Genomic DNA, 21,689 nt, shown 5'->3' with positions numbered 1-21,689 from the left:
GTAAAGAGAGATTCAAAGACAAAGAAAAGCTCTAAATGATTTACAATGTGTTAAAAATATATGCAGGCTAAAAGTTAAAGTTCTTAAAGTAAAAAAGAAAGAAAGAAAGAAAGAAAGAAAGAAAGAAAGAAAGAAAGAAAGAGAGTAGTTGGGTGTAGTAGTGAACACCTTTAATCCCAACACTTGGGAGACAGAGGTAAATTGACCTCTGTAACTTCAAGGTGTGGTAGCACACACCTTTAATCCCAATGCCTGGGAGGCAGAGACAGATGGATCTCTGAGAGTTCAAGGACAGCCTGGTCTACAGAGTTATTCCAGGTCAAAGATATACAGAGAACCTGTCTCAAAAAAAAAAAGTAAAAATAAAAGAAATAGAGGTTAAAATAAAGCCGCATAAAGATGGAAAATACACAGAGAATTTTGATACTGTATGCTATTATGCTCTCTTTGAATTGTTTGAATGCTGAGGAAAGAGCAACAGCTTCTAAAAGATATTTGTTTATAAATGCTGCTGAACTAATCCAACATAGATATTTTGAAAATACCTTGACTTTAAAATTTGGATCTAAGGACATGATGCTTTGGAAAGGAGTTTCTTCTTTTGTTTTCACAGAAGATGAGACCCTGTGGATTGCTTCTATCCCAATATGGTATGATGGACCACACTCTCCTGAAAGGTTGCTGTGAACACCTTCAAAAAATTACTTCAGCCTTTCCTCTGGCGACGGCCATCAGGTGAGCCAAGATGGGTGCGTACAAGTACATCCAGGAGCTGTGGCGGAAGAAGCAGTCGGACGTGATGCGCTTCCTGCTGAGGGTCCGCTGCTGGCAGTACCGCCAGCTGTCCGCGCTGCACCGGGCTCCCCGCCCCACCCGGCCCGACAAAGCGCGGAGGCTGGGCTACAAGGCCAAGCAAGGTTACGTCATATACAGGATTCGCGTCCGCCGTGGTGGCCGCAAACGCCCGGTGCCCAAAGGTGCGACCTACGGCAAGCCTGTCCATCATGGTGTGAACCAGCTAAAGTTTGCCCGAAGCCTCCAGTCTGTTGCTGAGGAGAGAGCTGGACGCCACTGTGGGGCTCTGAGAGTCCTGAATTCTTACTGGGTTGGTGAAGATTCCACATACAAATTTTTTGAGGTTATCCTTATCGATCCATTCCATAAAGCTATCAGAAGAAACCCTGACACCCAATGGATCACCAAACCAGTCCATAAGCACAGAGAGATGCGTGGGCTGACATCTGCAGGCCGCAAGAGCCGTGGCCTTGGAAAGGGCCACAAGTTCCACCACACTATTGGTGGCTCTCGCCGTGCAGCCTGGAGAAGGCGCAACACTCTGCAGCTCCACCGTTACCGCTAATACACGTAATGTTTGTACAATTCATACCCAATAAACAATGGAGGACTGTCAAAAAAAAAAATTACTTCACTCGACTGCTGACTGAGATGAATCTAGCACACAGGTTATACCATGAAAGACCTGAACAACAGTGCCCCTATACAGCAGGAAGCAGTTTGGAGAGAAAAAACTGTGCCCATATTCCCAAATATTGCTTATAAATGTTTAAAGGGGAATATGATAGAGATATGAATAATTTACATTGGTATGGATTTGACTTTATTGATATAAATTTAAGGTCAGTCTTGTTATATGTATATGTATTTCTGATATTGATTAAGGTATTGTGATTGTGTAGTTCATGTTAAAATGTAATGTATATAGGTTGTTAATGGATAATAATTAATAATAGTCAAGCTTGTAGTCATGTTAGTTAGATTTTCTAGATGTACATAGATATATTTTAGATAGACATTCTTCATATCTTTCAAAGACTATGGAATATGACATTTAATGTTTTAATAACTTAGGGTTTTTCATGACAATGAGACATGTCTGTTCCTGGCAGCACCAATCTACTTCAAGAGGAAGATGGACATTGAAGAGGCTCCCTAGGGAGTTGGTTAGCCATTTGGGCAAGAAACTGCTCTTGCCTGGATTGATGCATGAACTGGACACAGAGAACCCACAGAGAGAGGACTGCTGAACTTGCCTAAAGGTGAGATGGTCTTTTGGGGTTCCTGACTCCTGAAGGAGTCTGCGAGACATTCTGCAGTACACAGCAGATAGTGACTGAATTGCCTTTGAAATTTCCTGCTTCATGGAAATGTCTCTGGATATTATGGGCCTGAAGGCCAAAGATGGATGCTCCAACAGTACAGAGGAACTTTGGGTGACTGTTCAGGCAGTGAGATGTCTCTGTCACTTCTAGAGTTTTGGAAGTTTCTTACTTGTTTACTTAGGTAATATTATATCCTTCTGGAGTCTTTGATGGAGTTGAAGAATGGTTAGCTATAGTTATAGTTTTCCTTTGTTATGGTAAAAGATAAAATAAATGTAAATATTGTAATTGTAATTCTTGCTTGATAACTGTTTTGTTATATGTAATTTTGCTATGTTAAAGTGAAAGCCTTTCCTTTTTGCTTAAACAGAAAAAGGGGAAATGAAGCAGGAAGGTCATTGGTTAATTAATAAAGAAACTGCTTGGCCTCATAGGTTAGAACATAGGTGGGTGGAGTAAACAGAACAGAATGCTTGGAGGAAGAGGAAGTGAGGTAAAACGCCATGCTTCTGCTCTCCAGGGCAGATGTGATGAAGCTCCGACCCAGGATGGACGTAGGCTAGAATCTTCCTGGTAAGCGCACCTTGTGGTGCTACACACATTAATAGAAATGTGCCAAGCAGTGTTTATATGAATACAGTTTGTGTGTCGTTATTTTGGGGGCATAAGCTAGCCAGGTGGCAGGGAGCTGGGTGGCAGGAATGCAGCTCGCAGCTCATTTCAACACCCCTCAAGGAGTTTCCTGGTAGTATCGGGTTGCCTTGTCTGTCTCTTGTTGACCTACATTCATTAGTCCAATGTTAGCCTTTGCCACACCTCTTACATATGCCAGAAGGCTGAGTCCTCCTATTGCCATTCCTAGAGGAGACATTATTCCTATGAATTCCCTGTCTACAGTCCCTTCTTAGATGTCTTATTCTTCCACAAATAAAACATTTTGCATTTTGGTGTCTCCTCATACCATTGGAAATCACTTCTCCTACCCAAGCTTCAGTACTATAGTCAAATGTTTCAACATTCATTGTATGCAAGATCCATTCATCTATGGGTGCTGATCTAACCTTTAAAGCCCAAGGATCTTCTTACATTCTAAGTTGGCATTTTCAAAAGCCAAAGATTCAGTTATTACACGTCTAGCTTCAGGGTCTGTCACTCCTAATTGTACAACCTTAGTTAATCTTGGTAAGAAGTCAGTAAAGGGTTCTCTCTGGCCCTGTTTAACCCTAATATGTGATTCAGTCCTCTTTCCTACTTCCTGAATCCTGTCACAATCATTTAAAGCTGCTGTGCTACATAGGGACAAGGTGCATTTGTCATAACGAGCCTGTTCCTGAGGATCAGAGTAATGACCCTTACCAAGAATTTGATCTTGGGAAGTCTAAAATCCTTTTGCTTTCCCCTGTTGCTCTAAAATTTTTGCCTCTTCTCTCCAATAACACTTCCAAAGCAGCTGAGGCCCATTTTCTAGGACCAATTAATTGAAGCCAATCATGTGAGGTAGTCTTAGTGCTTGAAGCCCACGCTTTCACCATTTCCCTGATAAAAGGTCAATGTGGCCCATAAGAAACTATTGCTTGCTTTATTTCTTTTAGATCACTCATGCGCATTGGTTGCTATACATATTCTTTGACTACTTTACAGTACTTTGTGCCAGATGACCTTTCTGAGGAAATTACTAGATACGCAGTTGAAACTCTGTGTAAGTTATCCTGTGGTCTGGCATGTATTGATGAGGCTAAATCTTGTCCTTGTACCTTCTGTCCCTGCTCATCAATTTCAATATGTTCCTCAATCTTTTCAAAACTTTTTACTACTGCCTTTTTTAAAATATGAATCTCCTGTTCAGTGTTCTGTTCCAAGCTATGAAACTTGTCCAGTAAAGATAATGTTTCGTCCTCGGACATAAAACTTTTCAACAGTTTTAGATAGTTAGATTCAACAGCACAAATTGTTTCAGATAAGTTCGTCAAATTGATGTATCCCTCTCCATAGTATTGAATCATTTTTTAATGAGATAATATTGAAAACAAAGCTAATTCCTAGAATCAAATAAAGGAAAATAGCATAAGTCTTTCACAATACCTTCCATAGTATAAGCAAAATAATTATTGAACTCCTTGGTGTTATCAGTCATTTTTAGTAGTTTTCCAGATCTTATCTGCTATAAAGTAATTACAATAGATTGGTGTAGGTGTAATAATCGTTATCAAACAGCAGGTGTCACGGTTGCCGCCACATGGCCGAGAGACACTAGCAGTAGTGAACAGCACGTGTAGCTTACTTAGGTACTGAAAAATATGCTTTGTTTAACAAATTAAGAGCAGTTATTAAGGTGATCAAACGATTCCGAGAGTTGGGGCCCAGGAAAAAAAGATGAGAAAACCCAAAGTTTTTCATCACTGTGAGTTGCAGACTGTACACTATGGGGATCACAGGCAGCCGTGTGTGAGTTGGTTTGGAATGCATAGAGAGGCAGCGTGTGGGTCATGAGCTGGGGAACACTGAATATCAGCCTGCTGCATCTGAGAGACAACTAGAGCCACGGGTGGGAGAGTCAGTGCCCAATGCACCACGCGGCTGGCGGACTGATCCCAAAAAGTGTGGACTGGTTCACATGGTCAGGTGCCAGATGAAGGCAGAAGTTACAAAATAATCCCACACTAGTTGAGAATTACATATAATAAAGGGTTATTTATTTAGGGCAGACTCACAGATCACTGTCCTAGATCACAGTGCTCTGCACTAACAGGGAACAGGAACAGAGTCTAGCAGCTGAAGTGAGAGCAGAAGCAAGAGTGAGCACAGGCTTTACAGCTGCATTTATAATATGAGACTACACCCAAGTGGACTGGTATCTTAAAGGCTATTGGCTGAAGCTCCCACAGCAGTGATATAGGCCTTTAATCCTAAGGCTAGGCTACACACAGAGGAAACCCTGTGTCAAAAAGCAAAAATGAAGCAGGGAATGCATTCATAATACTTATCCTCATACCCGTTGGGGACTGCAGACCCTCAGACCCTCAATTTCCTATGAACCACCTCCTTCCGGAGTAAACAACTTGTTTTCCTGTGCCTGCAGCTGCTCTGGGCATGAGACCCTCATGAGTTCCTGATGGCAAGGGAGTGGTTTCTGGAGGGCTTGGAGCTGAAAAATCTCCAAAAAGAGCTAGGGTGTGGCTATTAGTCAAGGAGAGCCCTATATGAGCTGCCCTGGAACACAATAAAATAGGCACTCTTGTTTCAAGGATGACCCATGTCTGTGTGTGTGTGTGTCTGTGTGTGTGTGTGTCTGTGTGTGTGTGTGTGTTTCAATCTCCAGCCCCTTGCCTGACTCACGAACCATCCTGTAGTACAGGTGTTATGCTACACATACCCATAGGCTTGTAGCTCCCAACCTTCACCAAAGAAGCTTCTCCTCACAACACAGAGATTGTAACAGAAAACCACAATTGGTCAAAATATAGCGAACAAGAAAACATGGAGTGCCCAGCCCTAAAGGATACATCTACAACACAGCTCCTGCACCTAAGGCTTGGGGACATCATGGAAGAGGGGCTGGAAAGACTGTGAGAGCTGGAGGACCAGGAAATATGCTTATAAGATAGTGTCTTATAGAAATGACAGGGAAGCATCATCCATGATACTGCAATATGGCTGCCTAAACAAGACCTGAACAGGACAATACCATGATGTGGGAAGGTCATACGTCAATCTGTTGATTTCCTTGGTTAATAAAGAAACTGCCTTGACCCATTTGATAGACCATCCCTTAGTGGGTGGAGTAGACAGAACAGAATGCTGGGAAGAAGGGAAGTGAGCTCAGATGCCATGCTGCTCCTCTCCAAGGCAGACGTGATGAAGCTCCAGCCCAAGATGGACATACACTAGAATCTTCCTGGTAAGACACCACCTCATGGTGCTACACAAATTATTAGATATGGGCTAAAGCAAGATATGAGAGTTAGCCAGAAGAGGCTAGATATAATGGGCCAGGCAGTGTTTATTTGAATACAGTTTGTGTGTTATTATTTCGGGGCATAAGGTAGCCAGGCAGCCGGGAGCTGGGTGGCAGGAACGTAGCCCACAGCTCCATCTACATTACCAGTAGCCATACTAAAGTGGAAGGGGATAACTTATGGGGTCTGTCTTAGTTGGGGTTTCTATTGCTGTGAAGAGACACCATGACCATGGCAACTGTCCTGGATCTCACTCTGTAGACCAGGCTGACCTCGAACTCACAGAGCTCTGCCTGCCTCTGCCTCCCAAGTGCTGGGATTAAAGGCGTGAGCCACCACCACCCAGCCATGTCAACTTTTATAAAGAAAAAGGTTTAACTGGGACTGGCTTACTGCTATGATGATGAAAACTTTGGTCTTAGGACTTTGTGACAGGCAAGCCTAGGGAATGTAGAGGGTAGCTTGGGCCATGCACACGCCTCTCTTCTAGTGATATACTTGGCATCCTATCTGCATTACAATGTGCACACATCTCTCTCTAAACCATGCATTTGCCATCTGTTAGCAAGCTGCCCTCCTACCTGCATTGCGCTGTATGCACAGAGTCATCTAAACATTGGAATAAATTCTCCTCCCATGAACAACCAGCAGACTTGGACAGTTTCTATTCAAATAAATCTGATATGAGGGTAGGAAGGCTGATCTATTCTAGACTAGTTTTGCGGGGCTTTGCAATAAGGCAAATTGTGTTCTGTAAGTGAACTTCTATCCAGGACAAGCTCCAAAGCCACAGAGAAACCCTGTCTTGAAAAAAAAAGAGTGAACTAGAATTTCCTACTTTCTATTTTATGCATAATTAGGTGTGAATGTGATTAAAATCAAATGCATTATGGGAAGGGACACGTGTAATGGAAAAGTGGTTGTATAACTTAATCTGTCAATTAAAATAGAAAACCACCCAAGCTATGCTCCTTAGCAACCAAACCCCTCCTTCTTTGAAGCTGTATGAAAGGAAGTCCCAAACAATAGTCGAGGTCCTTGTATACTGGTACTCATGTGGCCTGCTGTCACTCCTGACAGAGCAGCTGATCTGTTCTAGTATTTTCCTTGGTATAAAGTTCCTTTTCTGTGTTTCTAAATCTGTGTGAGCCTTCATGACTATTTCCTTAAAGTAAGGGGCCAAGGACCTAGAAATAGCCCAGATTCCTACCTCCAGTAAGTGTTAATATCTATATGTGAATATTAATAGCCTAATTATCTTATGTGTGTATAACTTGTTTTCGTGTATAACAATGTTAGTTTAGTTATCGAAGCACTGACCGGGAAACTATTTGCCAGGGGAGTGCAAAATACCAGCTGGGTCACAGGGAATGGTTTCAGATTGTCCCATAGAGGAATGACTATGGTTGGAATCTGACGGGTCCCCAGAAGGTTCCCCAGAGGTTGCTCACTTGCTTTTTTTTTTGTTGTTGTTGTTGTTTTTATAACACCCAGGACCATCTATCTGCCCAGGGGTGGCACTGCCCACAGTGAGCTGGGCCCTCCCACATAAGTCAGTAGTACAGAAAATGCCTCACAGAATGGCCGACATGCCAACCTGATGGAAGCAATTCCTTAGTTAAGGCTCCCTCTTCCCAGACGACTCTAGCTGTGTCAAACTGGAAAAAAAAAAAGGCTAACAAGCACATCCACACATAATTAAGGGTACAATAAATCTTTTTTAAAAAGCCATAAGGAGATGGACACTTGCTGAAGGCAAAAAGCCAAAAAGCCAAAAAAAAAAAAAAAAAAAAAAAACCTGAAAATGGGACTATGATGTCCCACTTCCCCTTTTATAGGGGCTCGTGAACTCATTTGGGAACAGTGAGGGCAGCAACAGGCAACCGAAGCACCAGGGTTCCAGTCCTCATTCATGCTTCAGAAACCTGGGGCGCTCTGCGCTACGAGGGTTACGGGACCACAAGGCCTTGGTAACATCCGGCACTACTACTGAATGTCATGTTCTGTAGTTCTGGGTTCTGAGGACTCGAGAGCTGTCTGGAATTATCCTAGTAACCCAGGCTTCAGCATCTCCTCTGAGGCTCCTTATAGCCGCTTATCCCTCTTCGGTCTCAGCTCCTCTCGCTCCTCCCCTCCCTCTCTCTTTTTCTCTTTCGGCTTCCTATCTTTTTCCTAGCCCTTGTTGAGTCAGTCAGCTGCTTCTTCAGACAATTCAGTGGCCACTGCCAGGACCACTTGGAGTCCTTGCCTGTGCAGGGACAATGCATGTGGAGACAGGGTACAAACTAGGGTACCTCCCACTGCTCAGGAGTCAGGGGAACTGGGTACCGGTACAGCCTCAGTCACAATCACCAACACCCACGGAGAGGGGTGGGATTTACATATTGTCTTGACTGCTGCCATTTTCTCAACCTTTGGGACTGGGCACCAAAGCCAGGATGTGAGGTCCAGAAACTGAGTGTAGAATGGATATGTGTGCCGGGCGCTTGGGAGCCTGAGTCAGCAACCGCAAACGAATAATGAGTTGCCAGAACCACCACTGTGATTGCTTCGGTGGTCAAACAATAAACTATCTTGTTACTTTCACAGCAGCACGGACTGCCAGCTGTTCAAACTTCCAGCCCACTCTGCGCCTGGTGCCTCTGCTGTGGCTGCTGCTGCCGCCACCGCTGCTGCCTATAACAGCACAGTCAGCACTCCCAAAAGCTGGCAAGAAAAGATAAACTAAGATAAACTGAAAACCTGACCTTTTTTTTTTCTTCTTCCTTTTGGTTTTACAAGACAGGGTTTCTCTACGTGGTTCTGACTGTCCTGGAACTCACTGTAGACCAGGCTGGCCTCGAGGCCTTGAACTCACAGGGATCCGCCTGCCTCTGTCTCCCGAGTGCTGGACTTGCCCCACCATGCCGGGCTGAGAGACTGAGTTTTTAAATTCATTGTATTTATTATCAGTGGGGGGTAGTGTGGGCATACCACACCTGGGAGTGGAGTCAGAGGACAACTTGGTTTTCTCCTTCTGCTGTGGGTTCCTGGATGAGATTCAGGTCCGCAGGGTTTGCTGCAAGCACTTTTACCTGCCGACCCATTTTGCAGACTTGAAGTGAGTCTCTTAGACAGCCTAACCTGCACCACCAGAGCAAGAGAGGAGCTGTGAGCTGCTGACTGAGTCAGTCCTCAGTGTCTGCTCGGCAGATGAAGGGTGTTTGGACCAATCAGAGCCATTCTTTTGCCAGCCTTGTCTCTTCGCACCAATCACAGTCACGGAGGCTCGTGCTTTGGACCAATTATAGCCTTGTCTCTTAGCTCCAGTTGGGGTGATCTGTCCACCAAGCATGGTGCTCCCTCTTAGAGGTAGGTGGGAAAGGTTGCAGTGGTTGGAAGTAAGACAATCAAGAGACCAGTGAAACTGAAGTCGTTTTTAGTGTACAAATCTGCAGGAAAGGACGTCAGCACCATTGATTAGGTGATGTTAATCTCAAAGATCCGAGGAGAAAGACCACTGGCCCAAATCATGATGGTCAAATTGAAGCAAGCAATTCATTAAAGCAAACTTTTTTATTCGTGAACATGGGCTGCCTCCCCCTGAGGTAAAATTCAAGAAGTCAGAATTGGATGTGAGGACACAAGGTTTTTATTGCTCAGGTGTAGGGGATTTCCAGATGGATTGGGTTGGCCAAATAGGCAGGGTTACAGGAGCAGAAAATAAATAACCGTAACAAGTTAGGCATAACAACCTCCTGAAACAAAGGCATGGCTGTCAGACGGTCATGATAAGGCAGTCATAACAAGGTAGTCATAATTATCTCTTGAAACAAAGTAGGGTTACAAGATGGTTATAAGCAACTTTTTTTTTAACAAAAACAGGTTAGTTGCCATTTCCTGGAACAGGCAGTATAGAAACATTTGTAGTTAAGGTCACAGGTAGGACATATCCCAATCCTTGAGAAACAGATTTAATTATAAACAGGAATGAGCCTAATTTTTCTTTACTATTGTTATGCCCAGATCATGGAGTCCCCTAAAAACCAACTAGGAGACCAAGTTCTGTATGTAAAAGCAAAGAGCCTTCATTCTTATTCAAGATCAACTCTGACTCTGTGTGTCCAACACATTGATGCAATCAGAGAGATGGGAGCTCAGTTGGGGTGGGGCTTTTATAATAGCAGAGGCTGGGGTGAGGGATTTCTAAGGTTCAGGACCCCTGATTGGCTGCCATTTGTCCAGGGGTGGACTTCTCTTGATTAATAATGGATGTGGGAGTGGCCAACTCACTGTGGGCAGTACCACCCCAGGTCAGGTGGTCCTAAGCTGTATAAGAAAGCAGACTGAGCAAGCCAAAGTGGAACAAGCCAGTATGCAGCATTCCTCCATGGTCTCAGCTTCATTTACTGACTCCCAGGTTCCTGCTTTGAATTCTCGCCCTGACTTCCCTCAGTGATTAAACTGTGACCTGAGCATTGTAAAATGAAATAAACCATTTTCTCACCAAGCTGCTTTTTGTCAAGGTATTTATTACAACAATAGAAAACCTAACTAAGCGCCCTCCCCCCACATCTAATTGGTCAAGAATACATAATAGTTTACTTCTTATAGGGTTACCTAGAGGTTATCAAGGCTCATGATAACAAAATTCTAATTCACACAGACTGTCTATGCCCCCAGAAGCTGGGATCATCAGCTGCAATCCTTGTGGGGGTGTCTCAAGGTGTCTCTAGGGGAGTTCATGCTGGATAAGGCAATCTGATTGGTGGTAGACTGATAAACCTTTGCTCAAGGCTTCAGGGCAGCAAGGGAGAGCCTGATAGCACTAATTAGGGAGTCAAATTGCCCTAGTCCCAGCTACTGTGCTTATTTAGGAGGCTGAACACCAAAGGAGTGCTCACCTAACGACTAGTCATTAACACTATAGTAACAGATTGTAACAACGTTTACCCGCCAGCACTGGGACTGGCTGTCCCTGCATTAGGCAGGACAGGAACAGAACTGACAGGATTATCTATTTCAGAGGGGATTTACTAGATTGCCTTATATGACACAGGCTGCGTGGTCCCACAGTAGCTGTCTGCACATGGGTGAGGCTGAGAACAAGGCCCGAAGGATTCTCAGAGAACTTCTAGTCTTCATTCATCCTTGGAGACCCAGGAAGCTGGGTTTTGATGTCCAGCGGCGGCAGCAGAGTAGATGCACTCATCAGTAGGAAGTGAGGGCAAGCAAACAGAACCACAGTCCTGCTTTCCCCTCTTCTATATGGGCCGACACTGGAAGGTTCTGTCCACTCTAGGAGATAATTTTTCACCATTCAGTTTACCCATCCAGAAAACACCCCCACAGACTTGCCCAGAGGTGTGTGCCTCTCAGTTGAGTCAAGATCTAATTAAGTTGACTGTCTTAAGGTTGTTATTGCTATGATGAAACACCATCAGCAAAAGCTACTTGGAGAGGAAAGGGTTTATTTGGCTTACGCATCCCAAATTACAGTTCACCGAGGCAGGAACTCAAACCCTGTGGGAACCTGGAGGCAGGAGCTAATGCAGAGGCCATGGGGGAGTGTTGCTTTCTGGCTTGCTCCTCATAGCCTCCTCATCTTTATAGAACCCAGGAACACCTGACTAGGGTATTTCCACCCACAATGGACTGGGCCCTCCTCCATCAATCACTAAAAAAATGTCCCATAGAATCTTGCCTGCCTATAGCTCCATCTTATGGAGGCGTTTTTCTCAGTTGAGGTTTCCTCCTTTCAAATGACTTTAACTTGTGTCAAGTTGACATAAAACTAGCCAGGATAATTGACTTCTGGTCAACCTGACACACCAGTACAATACAACACTATTTAACAATAACCTCTCATTTTTTCTTCCTCTCAAGAAATCTCACATTAATAAATATCACAATATAAAACATATCACAAACTTAAAATCCCACAGTCTTTACAAATTCAAACACCTTACAATTCAGTGCCTTTGCCAGGAGGTAGTGGTGCACACTTTTGATTCAAGCACTCGGGAGGCAGAGGCAGGCAGATCTCTGTGAGTTCGAGGCTAGCCTGCTCTCCAGAGTGAGTTCCAAGACAGCCAAGTTTACAAAGAGAAACCTGATGTGGGAGGGTCTTCTGTTTTGAGTTGATTTCATTGGTTAATAAAGAAACTGCCTTGGCCATTTGATAGGACAGAAAATTAGGTAGGCGGAGTAAACAGAACAGAATGCTGGGAGGAAGTGAGGCAATCGCCATGCCTCTCCTCTCTGATCAGATTGCCATGGAGCCAGCCGCCAGGTCAGACATGCTGAATCTTTCCTGGTAAGACACCACCTCGTGGTGCTACACAGATTATTAGAAATGGGTTAAACAAGATATGAGAGTTAGCCAAGAAGAGGCTAGATATAATGGGCCAGGCAGTGTTTAAAAGAATACAATTTGTGTGTTGTTATTTTGGGTGTAAAGCTAACCATGCTGGAGCCAGGCGGGATGAAAAGCAGGCCAGTCTGCAGCCCCTTCTACAGAAACCCTGTCTCAAACAAACAAACAACAACAACAAATTGTGTCTTTAAAAACCCAAAATCTCTTTGAAAGCTCAAAATCTCTCAACTGTGAGCTCCTATAAAATCAAAATAAATCCTATTCCAAGAGGGAAGAACCAGGACAGAGCCACAATCAGATCAAAGACAAACCAACATCCAGCTGTGTAAAGTTTGGTGTCAGACTTCTGGGCCTCCCTCCCCATCTTCTAGCCCCTACCACAGCACACATGGCTTGTCTCACGAGCTCAGGCTGGCTCCACTCCGTGGCGGCTACTGTCTTGGCTGTCATCCCACAGCACTGGTGTCTCCAAAGTTGTGTGTTTCATGGGGCAACTGGGCTGCGCTTTTATCAGTAGCCTCTCCTGGGCTCTCCTCATGGTGCCAAGCCTCAGCTTCTCTGCACGACCCCTTCAATCCTGGCTCTTCAGCTGCTACTGTGGCTCCACCTTAAATAGCGGCTTTTTTCTGACTCTCACAGTGCTAAACTTCAGCTGCTCCCCATGAACCCTCCATGCCTTCAAAACCACTACTATCTGGGAGACTCTTCAACATGATGATGTTTGGCTGCCACCACGAGGTACAGCACTGGCTTCCTCTGGAACCTACTTTTGTGAGCCACCCCTGAGAAAACACCCTCCCACCCCAGATGTCACCTCAAGGATGCTGGTCTCTTCCTAGTCACTGCCAGTTTCTCAGCTCCAGCGCACCCCTGGTGCTGACTGTCCCAGCAAAGCTTTCACCTAAGTAGTTCTGGTCTCTTGTTAACCACAGCTGATCCTTCAGCCCTAGCTGACCAGAACCATCGATTAGGAATTCAAAATATGCCACAGCTTCAATAGAAGGTTTTGTTTTTGTTTGCTGTTGTTTGTGTGTAGTGGGGAGCTGTGGGCCTCTTCCCACAGCCCAGCTCATGGCTGCCTGGCTAGCTTATGCCCCAAAATAACGACACACAAACTGTATTCTTTTAAACACTGCTTGGCCCATTAGCTCTAGCCCTTACTGGCTAATTCTCATATCCCGATCAACCCATCTCTAATAATCTGTGTAGCATCAGTCTTACCAGGAAAGATTCAGCATGTCTGACCTGGCGGCTTGCTTCATCGCTTCTGGCTCTAAGAGGAGCTGCCCTGCATCTGAGCTCACTTCCTCTTCCTCCCAGCATTCTATTCTGTCCTTGCCAGCAAACAAGCTACAACACTCAAATGCTCTCTCTGTAGCTGACCTCCTGCCTCAAAGAGTCAGAGTTTGACCTGGCAGGACGGACCATTTTAAAACAGCATTTAAAAACAGCATTTTAAAACAGTACAACTTTTTTCCTGCTACGGCTGAAAACAAACAAGCATTCAGTCAGCTTTTATCAATACCATTTAAGTATTTTGTGGCAGGGCCTCTTAATGAGCTGCAGGGTTTTGCAGCTAAAGCTGAGTCAGGAAGCCTCTCTTAGATGAGAGCACTTGCTTGCCTCTAGCAAGCAGAGTAGAACCGAGAAATTGCTGCTATGAAGAAAACATGCTTTACTCTATTCTTTCCCAAGCTTTCTCAGGCTTTCTGTAGATTCAGTGCCCCACGTTGGGCGCCATCTGTAGTGGGGAGCTGTGGGCCTCTTCCCACAGCCCAGCTCATGGCTGCCTGGCTAGCTTATGCCCCAAAATAACGACACACAAACTGTATTCTTTTAAACACTGCTTGGCCCATTAGCTCTAGCCCTTACTGGCTAATTCTCATATCCCGATCAACCCATCTCTAATAATCTGTGTAGCATCAGTCTTACCAGGAAAGATTCAGCATGTCTGACCTGGCGGCTTGCTTCATCGCTTCTGGCTCTAAGAGGAGCTGCCCTGCATCTGAGCTCACTTCCTCTTCCTCCCAGCATTCTATTCTGTTTACTCCACCCACCTAAAGGCTGGCCAATCAAATGGGCCAAGGCAGTTTCTTTATTAGCCAATAACCTTCCTCCATCATTTGTGGGGTTTTGGTGGGTTTTTTTTTTGGGGGGGACGCTTGGTTTTGTTTTTGTTTTGAGACAGGGTTTCTCTGTGTAACAGCTCTGGCTGTCCTGGAACTCACTCTGTAGATCAGGCTGGCCTCAAGCTCACAGAGATTCGCCTGCCTCTGCCTCCTGAGTGCTCAACAGAGTTTTACATGAATCCCAAATTTCTCTCTGGAACTTCACAAGCTGGGCATCCGTCATCTAAATTTCTCTCCACACTCTTTTCTTCCAAGCTTCCACAGGACACCTCGCCAAGTTCTGAGCACTCGATGACTTTTCTAGCCCAAAGTCCAAAGTCCTTTCACAGTCCTCCCCAAAACACATGGTCAAGTCAGTCACAGCAAGGTTCCATGACTCTAACATCAATTCCTGGCTTGGTTAAGGTTACTGTTGGAGCGAAGAAACACCATGACCAAAACAACGTGGTTTATTTGGTTTATAAATCCTGAATCACAGTCCATTGAGGGAAGTCAAGGCAGGAACTCAAACTAGGTGAGAACATGGAGGCAGGAGCTGATGCAGAGGCCATGGAGGGGGGCTGCTTAAGGACTTGTTCCTCGTGGCTTTATTACAGAATCCAGGACCATAAGACCAGGGGTACCCATCCCACAAAGGGCCCTCTTCCCCAACTCTAGTCACTCACTAATTAAGACAATGCCCTATATAGTCTTTTGTGCCTACCATTGGCTCTTATGGAGGCTTTTTATTTTATTTTATTTTTTAATTGAGGTTCCCTTACCCAAATGATTCTAGCTTGTGTAGAGCTGACATAAAGCTAGCCAGGAAAACAACCAAAATAAGCTACCATGGCCGCCCAATGTGTCTCAGTCTGATGTCAGTCCAGACACAGAGATAATAGATTTCATCTCACCTGCCTTTCTCCATGAAGACTTCCAGCTCCTCCTTCAGAGGTGATTGTTGCGGGAGGTCCTTCCACTCCTCCAGCCAATAGCCGCTGAGATACCAGCCCACTGGGGCGTGGTCTCTTTCCCTTTCAAAAAGCGGCTACTTCCCTCCTCGCTCTCTTTACTTCCTGCTCCGGTTCCGGCGACTAGACTTAGTATTCTAAGTTTGTCATTTATAATTAGACTAATCAGGTTCTTTAGATACATAGAGATTATACTCAGTATAGATAGATAATCTTCAGCCTCTTCAAAGAGCTGTAGAAAATGGCCTTTAATCTAACTCAGAGTTTTGTGGTAGTGAGACACAATTGCTCCTGGCAACACCGATCTATTCCCGAGAGAATGTTGAGCACCAAAGACACTCCACCTGGTGCCTTTCTTCTTGGCTGAACTGGCCTTTGGGCAAAGAAATGCCCATATCTCAACCACTGACAGAAATACAGAGTATCTGTGAATGGAAAAAACAGGACTGTCATATCCTGCCAAGACAGGGTAAGATAGTTTTGACAAGTTTCTTGCCTTTGAAAATGATATGTCAGTTATGTTAGACCTTAGCCAAAGTTGGTTGCTTCAACACTGCAAACGTGACCTTGGGTGATTGCCCAGGTAGCTAGTTGTCTCTGTGATTTGTTGCATGTTTTGGAAGTTGTTTGATTGCACTTCCTAATTACTCAGGTAACATTATTTCCCTTCTCAGATCTTCGATGGGGTTGAAGACTATATAAATGTAGTTACTTTCCACTCATGACTTAGCCAAGCTATTTATTATACAAGACCTAAGCTAGTTAGAGTAGGATATTTGTACTTATTGCATATAATTTCATAGTAGGTTTAGATCTCTCTTACTTAAACAAAAGGTGGAGGTGTTGCGGGAGGTCCTTTCGCTCCTCCAGCCAATAGTCACTGAGATACCAGCCCATTGGGGCGTGGTCTCTTTCCCTTTCAAAAAGCGGCTACTTCCCTCCTCGTTCTCTTTACTTCCTGCTCCGGTTCTGGCGACTAGACTTTTTCCTAATTGTGCAGAGGGCTGTTGTCTGGGATGGTGATCTGTAAGTTTTTTCCCCTTTAAATAAATACCACCCTATTAATCATAATTCCAAACTGGTGTGGGATTGTTTATGACTTACGCCATCAGGTGATCTCATTCATTTAAATTTCATTATCTAAACTTCTCATTTACCAACTTTAATTTGTATGGAAACTATTTCTAATATAGAGTTAAGTCCTTACCTTTTTATGAATTCTATAGGAGCGGGTGTTGTCATTCAAAAAACGCTGTGAAGTCACGTCATGCAATAAGGCTCACATTGGAGGCTTATTGGAAGAGGAGAGAGAAGGGGGCAGAGAAGCTGGTGGGGCAGAGAACCGTCCCTGAGGGGGAGAGAGAGAGAGAGAGAGAGAGAGAGAGAGAGAGAGAGAGAGAGAGAGAGGGAGGGAGGGGGGAGGGAGGGAGGGGGAGGGAGGGGGAGGGAGAGAGAGAGAGAGAGGGAGAGAGGGGGGGAGGGAGGGAGGGAGGGAGGGAGGGAGGGAGGGAGGGAGGGAGAGAGAGAGAGAGAACTAACTGGAGATGGGCAAGGTCCACCTTTTAAAAGGGACGTACCTTGTCAGAACCCCAAGGGCAGGTCAGTATAGATGCCTGAATACTAACAGTGGATCCTCTACTTCACCCTTTCCGTCCTCTGTTGAAGCTCTGTGGCACGTGTTCAGAAAACATGACTGAAATCCATTGAACTGCCACATCATTGGGAAAATGAAACTAAGACATTGTTGCTATGCCCAAGTTTCCAGTCCCCAAATGAATTCGTGGAGCTGGATTGCCGATGCAAATTATATGAGGGTTTTTTAAATATACAAACTCAAGGTTGGACCCAACCTTTCCAGCATCCCAGCTTGGTGGGTGTGGAGTGTGTGGCAGGGAGCCCTGGGAGGGTAAAACTTTTAAAGGGGAAAAGTCCGTGATCAGGGAAGTTCACGTCCGCCGTCTTGGGACTGGGTAAGAAGAACATAAGGTAAGGTAGTTTCTGAAACCAATGGTTAGTTTGGGGGCATGAAAACCTGGCAAAGAGCCATACTGCCAAGGTATCTTCAAGGACAGGATGCTTCCCAAGAACATCTGGACCTCGGTAAGCTTTATGGCCCTGCTCCCTGGCTCCCTAATTGGCTATTTTTAGGAGATCTGTTCAAATTCCTGCTATCGCTGCATATTTCTGGAGCTGAGATCGGCCTGGCTCCTTATATGGCTTAAGATGAAGCCCCTTCTTTAAAACAGAGTTTGTAAAGAAAAGACGTTCAATTTGTTATGTGTGGTCCCAAAGCACAAATGAAGCACAGACTTGGAATACAGGAGTACTATCTTTCAATTAGTGAATATCCAAAAATAGATTTTCAGGCCTGCAAGATGTCTTATCAAGTAAAGGTGCTTGCCTCCAAGTCTAACAGTCTTGTTTTGATTCCTGGGACCCACGTGTGGAAGAACAGACTTCGGAAGGTGGACCTTTGACCTCCATATGTCTATGTACACAAAATAAATAAATGTAATAAACATTTATTAAATAAAAAACTCACAGAGATCCGCCTGCCTCTGCCTCCCGAGTGCTGGAACTAAAGGTGTGCGCCAACACTGCCTGGCTGATTTTAGTAGATTTTTATGTTTGAATACTCATGGGGACAGAGGTTGAGATTCAGTGTCTTACTCAATTGTTTTTCAGTCTCTCACTGAACCTGGGTTTCACCAGGGATCCCCCCACATTTCAGGCTTGGACTTCTAGGTGCAACTGCTGTATGCCTGGCTTGTTACATGGATGTGAGGGTCTCAACCCTGGTTCTTATTCTTCTGTAGCAACATTTCCACGAGTGAGCCATTTTCCCAGCCCCAAAATAGATGTCTAAATTGCACGGTAGGGAAATTTGTGCTAGTGGGAACGGGATAGCTGGTGAAGCTGGGTAGAGAATTCTCTTATTGAACTCTGAAGTTCTCTTCATGACAAAAATACTGACTGTAAAACCAGATTCCTGAGATCAAGGTCTAGCTGAGTCAAATGTGTGTCTCAGCGGTAGAGCGCTTGCCTAGCACGTGAGACCTCGGATTCCACCACTGGCACCCACAGAGTAAAGTGAGCAAGCAAACACAAGTGGCCATTGGGCTGATTAAGCTGGTAATTATACGACTTCCGGAAAACCACGCATCCCTTTGTGCTGCGCTTACAAGATGGGGGTAATTTCTTTGACCCCCAAATACTGTTTTAACACAATCACATTTCTGAAATTGGACGTTTCTTGTCAGCCAGGTGGCATTGGTGACATTGTCAGTTCATATTGTTCAGGCTTGTAGTGCATCCTGAGACTTTAACAAATGTCTTCTCAAAGATTACAATATAAGTTGTCATTGAAAATCTTTTGTGGGCCAGGAAGTGGTGGCGCACGCCTTTAATCTCAGCACTCTGGAGGCAAAGGCAGGCAAATCTTGGTGAGTTCAAAGCCAGCCTGGTTTACAGAGCTAGTTCCAGGACAGCTAGGGCTATACAGAGAAACCCTGTATCGAAGGGGGGCGGGGTGGGGGGAGAGATGGCTGAATCAGGCATAGTTTCTCACACTGGTCATTTTAGCATTTGTGTCAACAGGGAGGAGGAACACGGAGAGTTTGAGTCCAGTCCAGGTACAGAATGAGTTCCAGGCCAGTGGACTACAGTGGAAGTCACTGTCTTAGAAGAGCAGAAAAGGGGCCATAGGGATGGCTCAGTGACTAAGTGCACTTGCTGCTCTTGCAGAAGACCTGGTTCAGGTTCACAATAGTGTGTGTGTGTGTGTGTGTGTGTGTGTGTGTGTGTGAGAGAGAGAGAGAGAGAGAGAGAGAGAGAGAGAGAGAGAGAGAGAGAGAGAGAGCACCTGGGTGGTGCACAGGTTTTTCTTCAGGTCCCAGAAAACCACGCCTTACCTGGGCTCCACCTCTTAAAGATAATTGACTAACAAGGTTTTCCCCATCAATCCTGCAGTGCAAGCTTGTCTGAAATTTGCTATGTAGTTTAGGTTGGCCTCAAAATTGCGGCAATCTACCTCCTTCAGCCTCACAAGTGCTGGGATTAGAAGCAGGAGCTACAACTCCTGACTTTGATTTTCTGTCTTGATAGTAAACAAATAATGAGAAGTATTTAAATGGACAGTATCTTACAGTAAGTGATTCTGGTATCTCATTAGGTTACCCCACAAGGTTCTTATAAAGTATAAGGATTAAGTAGCTGGGCGGTGGTGGCACACGCCTTTAATCCCAGCACTCGGGAGGCAGAGGCAGGTGGATCTCTGTGAGTTCGAGACCAGCCTGGTCTACAAGAGCTAGTTCCAGGACAGGCTCCAAAACCACAGAGAAACCCTGTCTCAAAAAAAAAAAACCAAAAAAAAAAAAAAGGATTAAGTAATATATACAATGTTTACAGACTTGGATTCAAAGTTAGCACCATGTAAGAACTATGGATTTACAAAGTGAGTCATTGTTAACAATAGCATCCTCCACTCTGACTTCTAATATGTCATGAGCAGCAAGCTTTTGAGAAATGCAAAAGGAAAATTAGAGGTTTCTCCAATGTGAAAATAATGACCCTGGAAATTAATTATCAATACCATCAAAGCAAAGGAAGGCCCAGGAGAAAACAGTAATGTCTTACGGAGCCAGAATTCCCACACTTTTCTCAGAGAAGGAGATGCTCACAAAATCTCTTTGGAAACAGCTCAGAAATAAACCCTTGGATGTTGATAAAATGATATTTGACCAAAGGTCCCAAGAATGCATGGGAAAGGGATAGTCTCCTTGACACATGATGCTGGGGAAAACTGATATTCCCAGGTTAGAGAGTCAAGTCAGATTGTCTCCCTACAGTGCAGATTACAAATTAATTCTCAGCATTCAGGAGGTAGAGGAAGAGAATTGTGAGTTTAAAGCCATACGGAGTCATATATATGAGTTCCCGGAAAGCACTGTCTTAAAAAAGAAAAGAAAAAATGAAAAAAAAGTAAAAGCCACGCATGGTGGATTGTTGGACTCTAGCGTCCAAACACTGAGAGGAGTCGCCCAGAGAGCACCTCACACACCACAGCCGATGCAAAAGCATGGGGATTTTATTAATTCTGTCATGACAGGGTCCCCCAGCATTCGGGAGACCCCGAATAGATGGCACATGCTACTTTTAAAGGGGCCACAGAAGCCAGGGGGGTTGTTCTTTGACTATTCTGATTGGCTTATTAGAAAGGGCTATTACCAATAATTGACTGGAGAGCTGTTGCCAGATCAGGTGAGGTAAGAGGTCATTTTGACCCCGTTTCCCAGGCGACCGAACCAAAACATACGTATATGGGTAATTGTTCAGGAACTGAGTACGTGCGAGTGTAGCTGTTAGGTCCTTGGTTCCCAGGGGAGGAGGGGAAGCACTATGGCATGGAGGCTGAGAGGATTCAGAATTGTCAAAATGGCTTTAGAATTGTCTTAAAGTCTTACAGATGGTGATGCACACCTGTAATCCCAGCTTTTTGGGAGGCTGAGGCAGGAAAATAACAAGTTTGAGGCTAGCCTCAGTTCCACAAAGAGATTCCATTTTAAAAGCAAAACCTTTTTAAGAAAGGTTAAATAGTCACACCCACGAACCTAGCATGTGGGAGGCAGAGGTAGGAAGGGCGGTGACTGTGAGGCTAGTCCTGGTTCCTAGTTAGGGTTTCTGTTGCTGTGAAGAGAGGCCATGACCACAGCATCTCTTATAAAGGAACATGTTTTCTCTTTTTGAGACAGGGTTTCTCTGTGTAGGTTTGGAGCCTGACCTGGAACTCCCTCTGTAGACCAGGCTGGCCTTGAACTCACAGATATCCACTTGTCTCTGCATTCCAAGTGCTGGGATTAAAGGCATGCGCCACCTTCTGGCTAAAGGAAAGCATTTAACTGTGGTGCTTCACTTTACAGTTCAGATATTCAATCCATTATCATCATGGTGGCACGCAGACAGACGTAGAGCTAGAGAGATAGCAGAGAGTCCTATATCTTTCAGGCAACAGGAAATGGTTCCCTCCCCCCCACAGAATCCACAGGGTAGGAGGAGAGAACCAACTCCACAAAATTGTCCTTGACCCTCTGTGTGTGTGTGTGTACTCAGTATTTGAACTCTGCCCCCTCAAAAACCAAAATACCTATAAGGACTGGAGATGCGGTCCATGCCTAGTGTTC

The 21,689-nt window shown here is 44.8% G+C and overlaps 1 protein-coding gene across 1 annotated transcript; it reads left to right on the top strand.

Moving 5' to 3' along the window:
* The first annotated feature begins 717 nt into the window (after positions 1-717).
* LOC130881105 (60S ribosomal protein L15) lies at positions 718-1,406 on the top strand. Its single transcript, XM_057780349.1, has one exon. The coding sequence runs from the start codon at positions 746-748 to the stop codon at positions 1,358-1,360; it is 615 nt and encodes a 204-aa protein (XP_057636332.1). The 5' UTR covers positions 718-745; the 3' UTR covers positions 1,361-1,406.
* Positions 1,407-21,689: the final 20,283 nt, after the last annotated feature.

The sequence above is a fragment of the Chionomys nivalis genome, chromosome 1 (assembly GCF_950005125.1).
Source record: "Chionomys nivalis chromosome 1, mChiNiv1.1, whole genome shotgun sequence".
In the NCBI taxonomy this organism is placed as follows: domain Eukaryota; kingdom Metazoa; phylum Chordata; class Mammalia; order Rodentia; family Cricetidae; genus Chionomys; species Chionomys nivalis.
The sequence above is the reverse complement of the archived record's forward strand: the minus strand, read 5'-3'. Positions and strand labels throughout refer to the sequence as shown.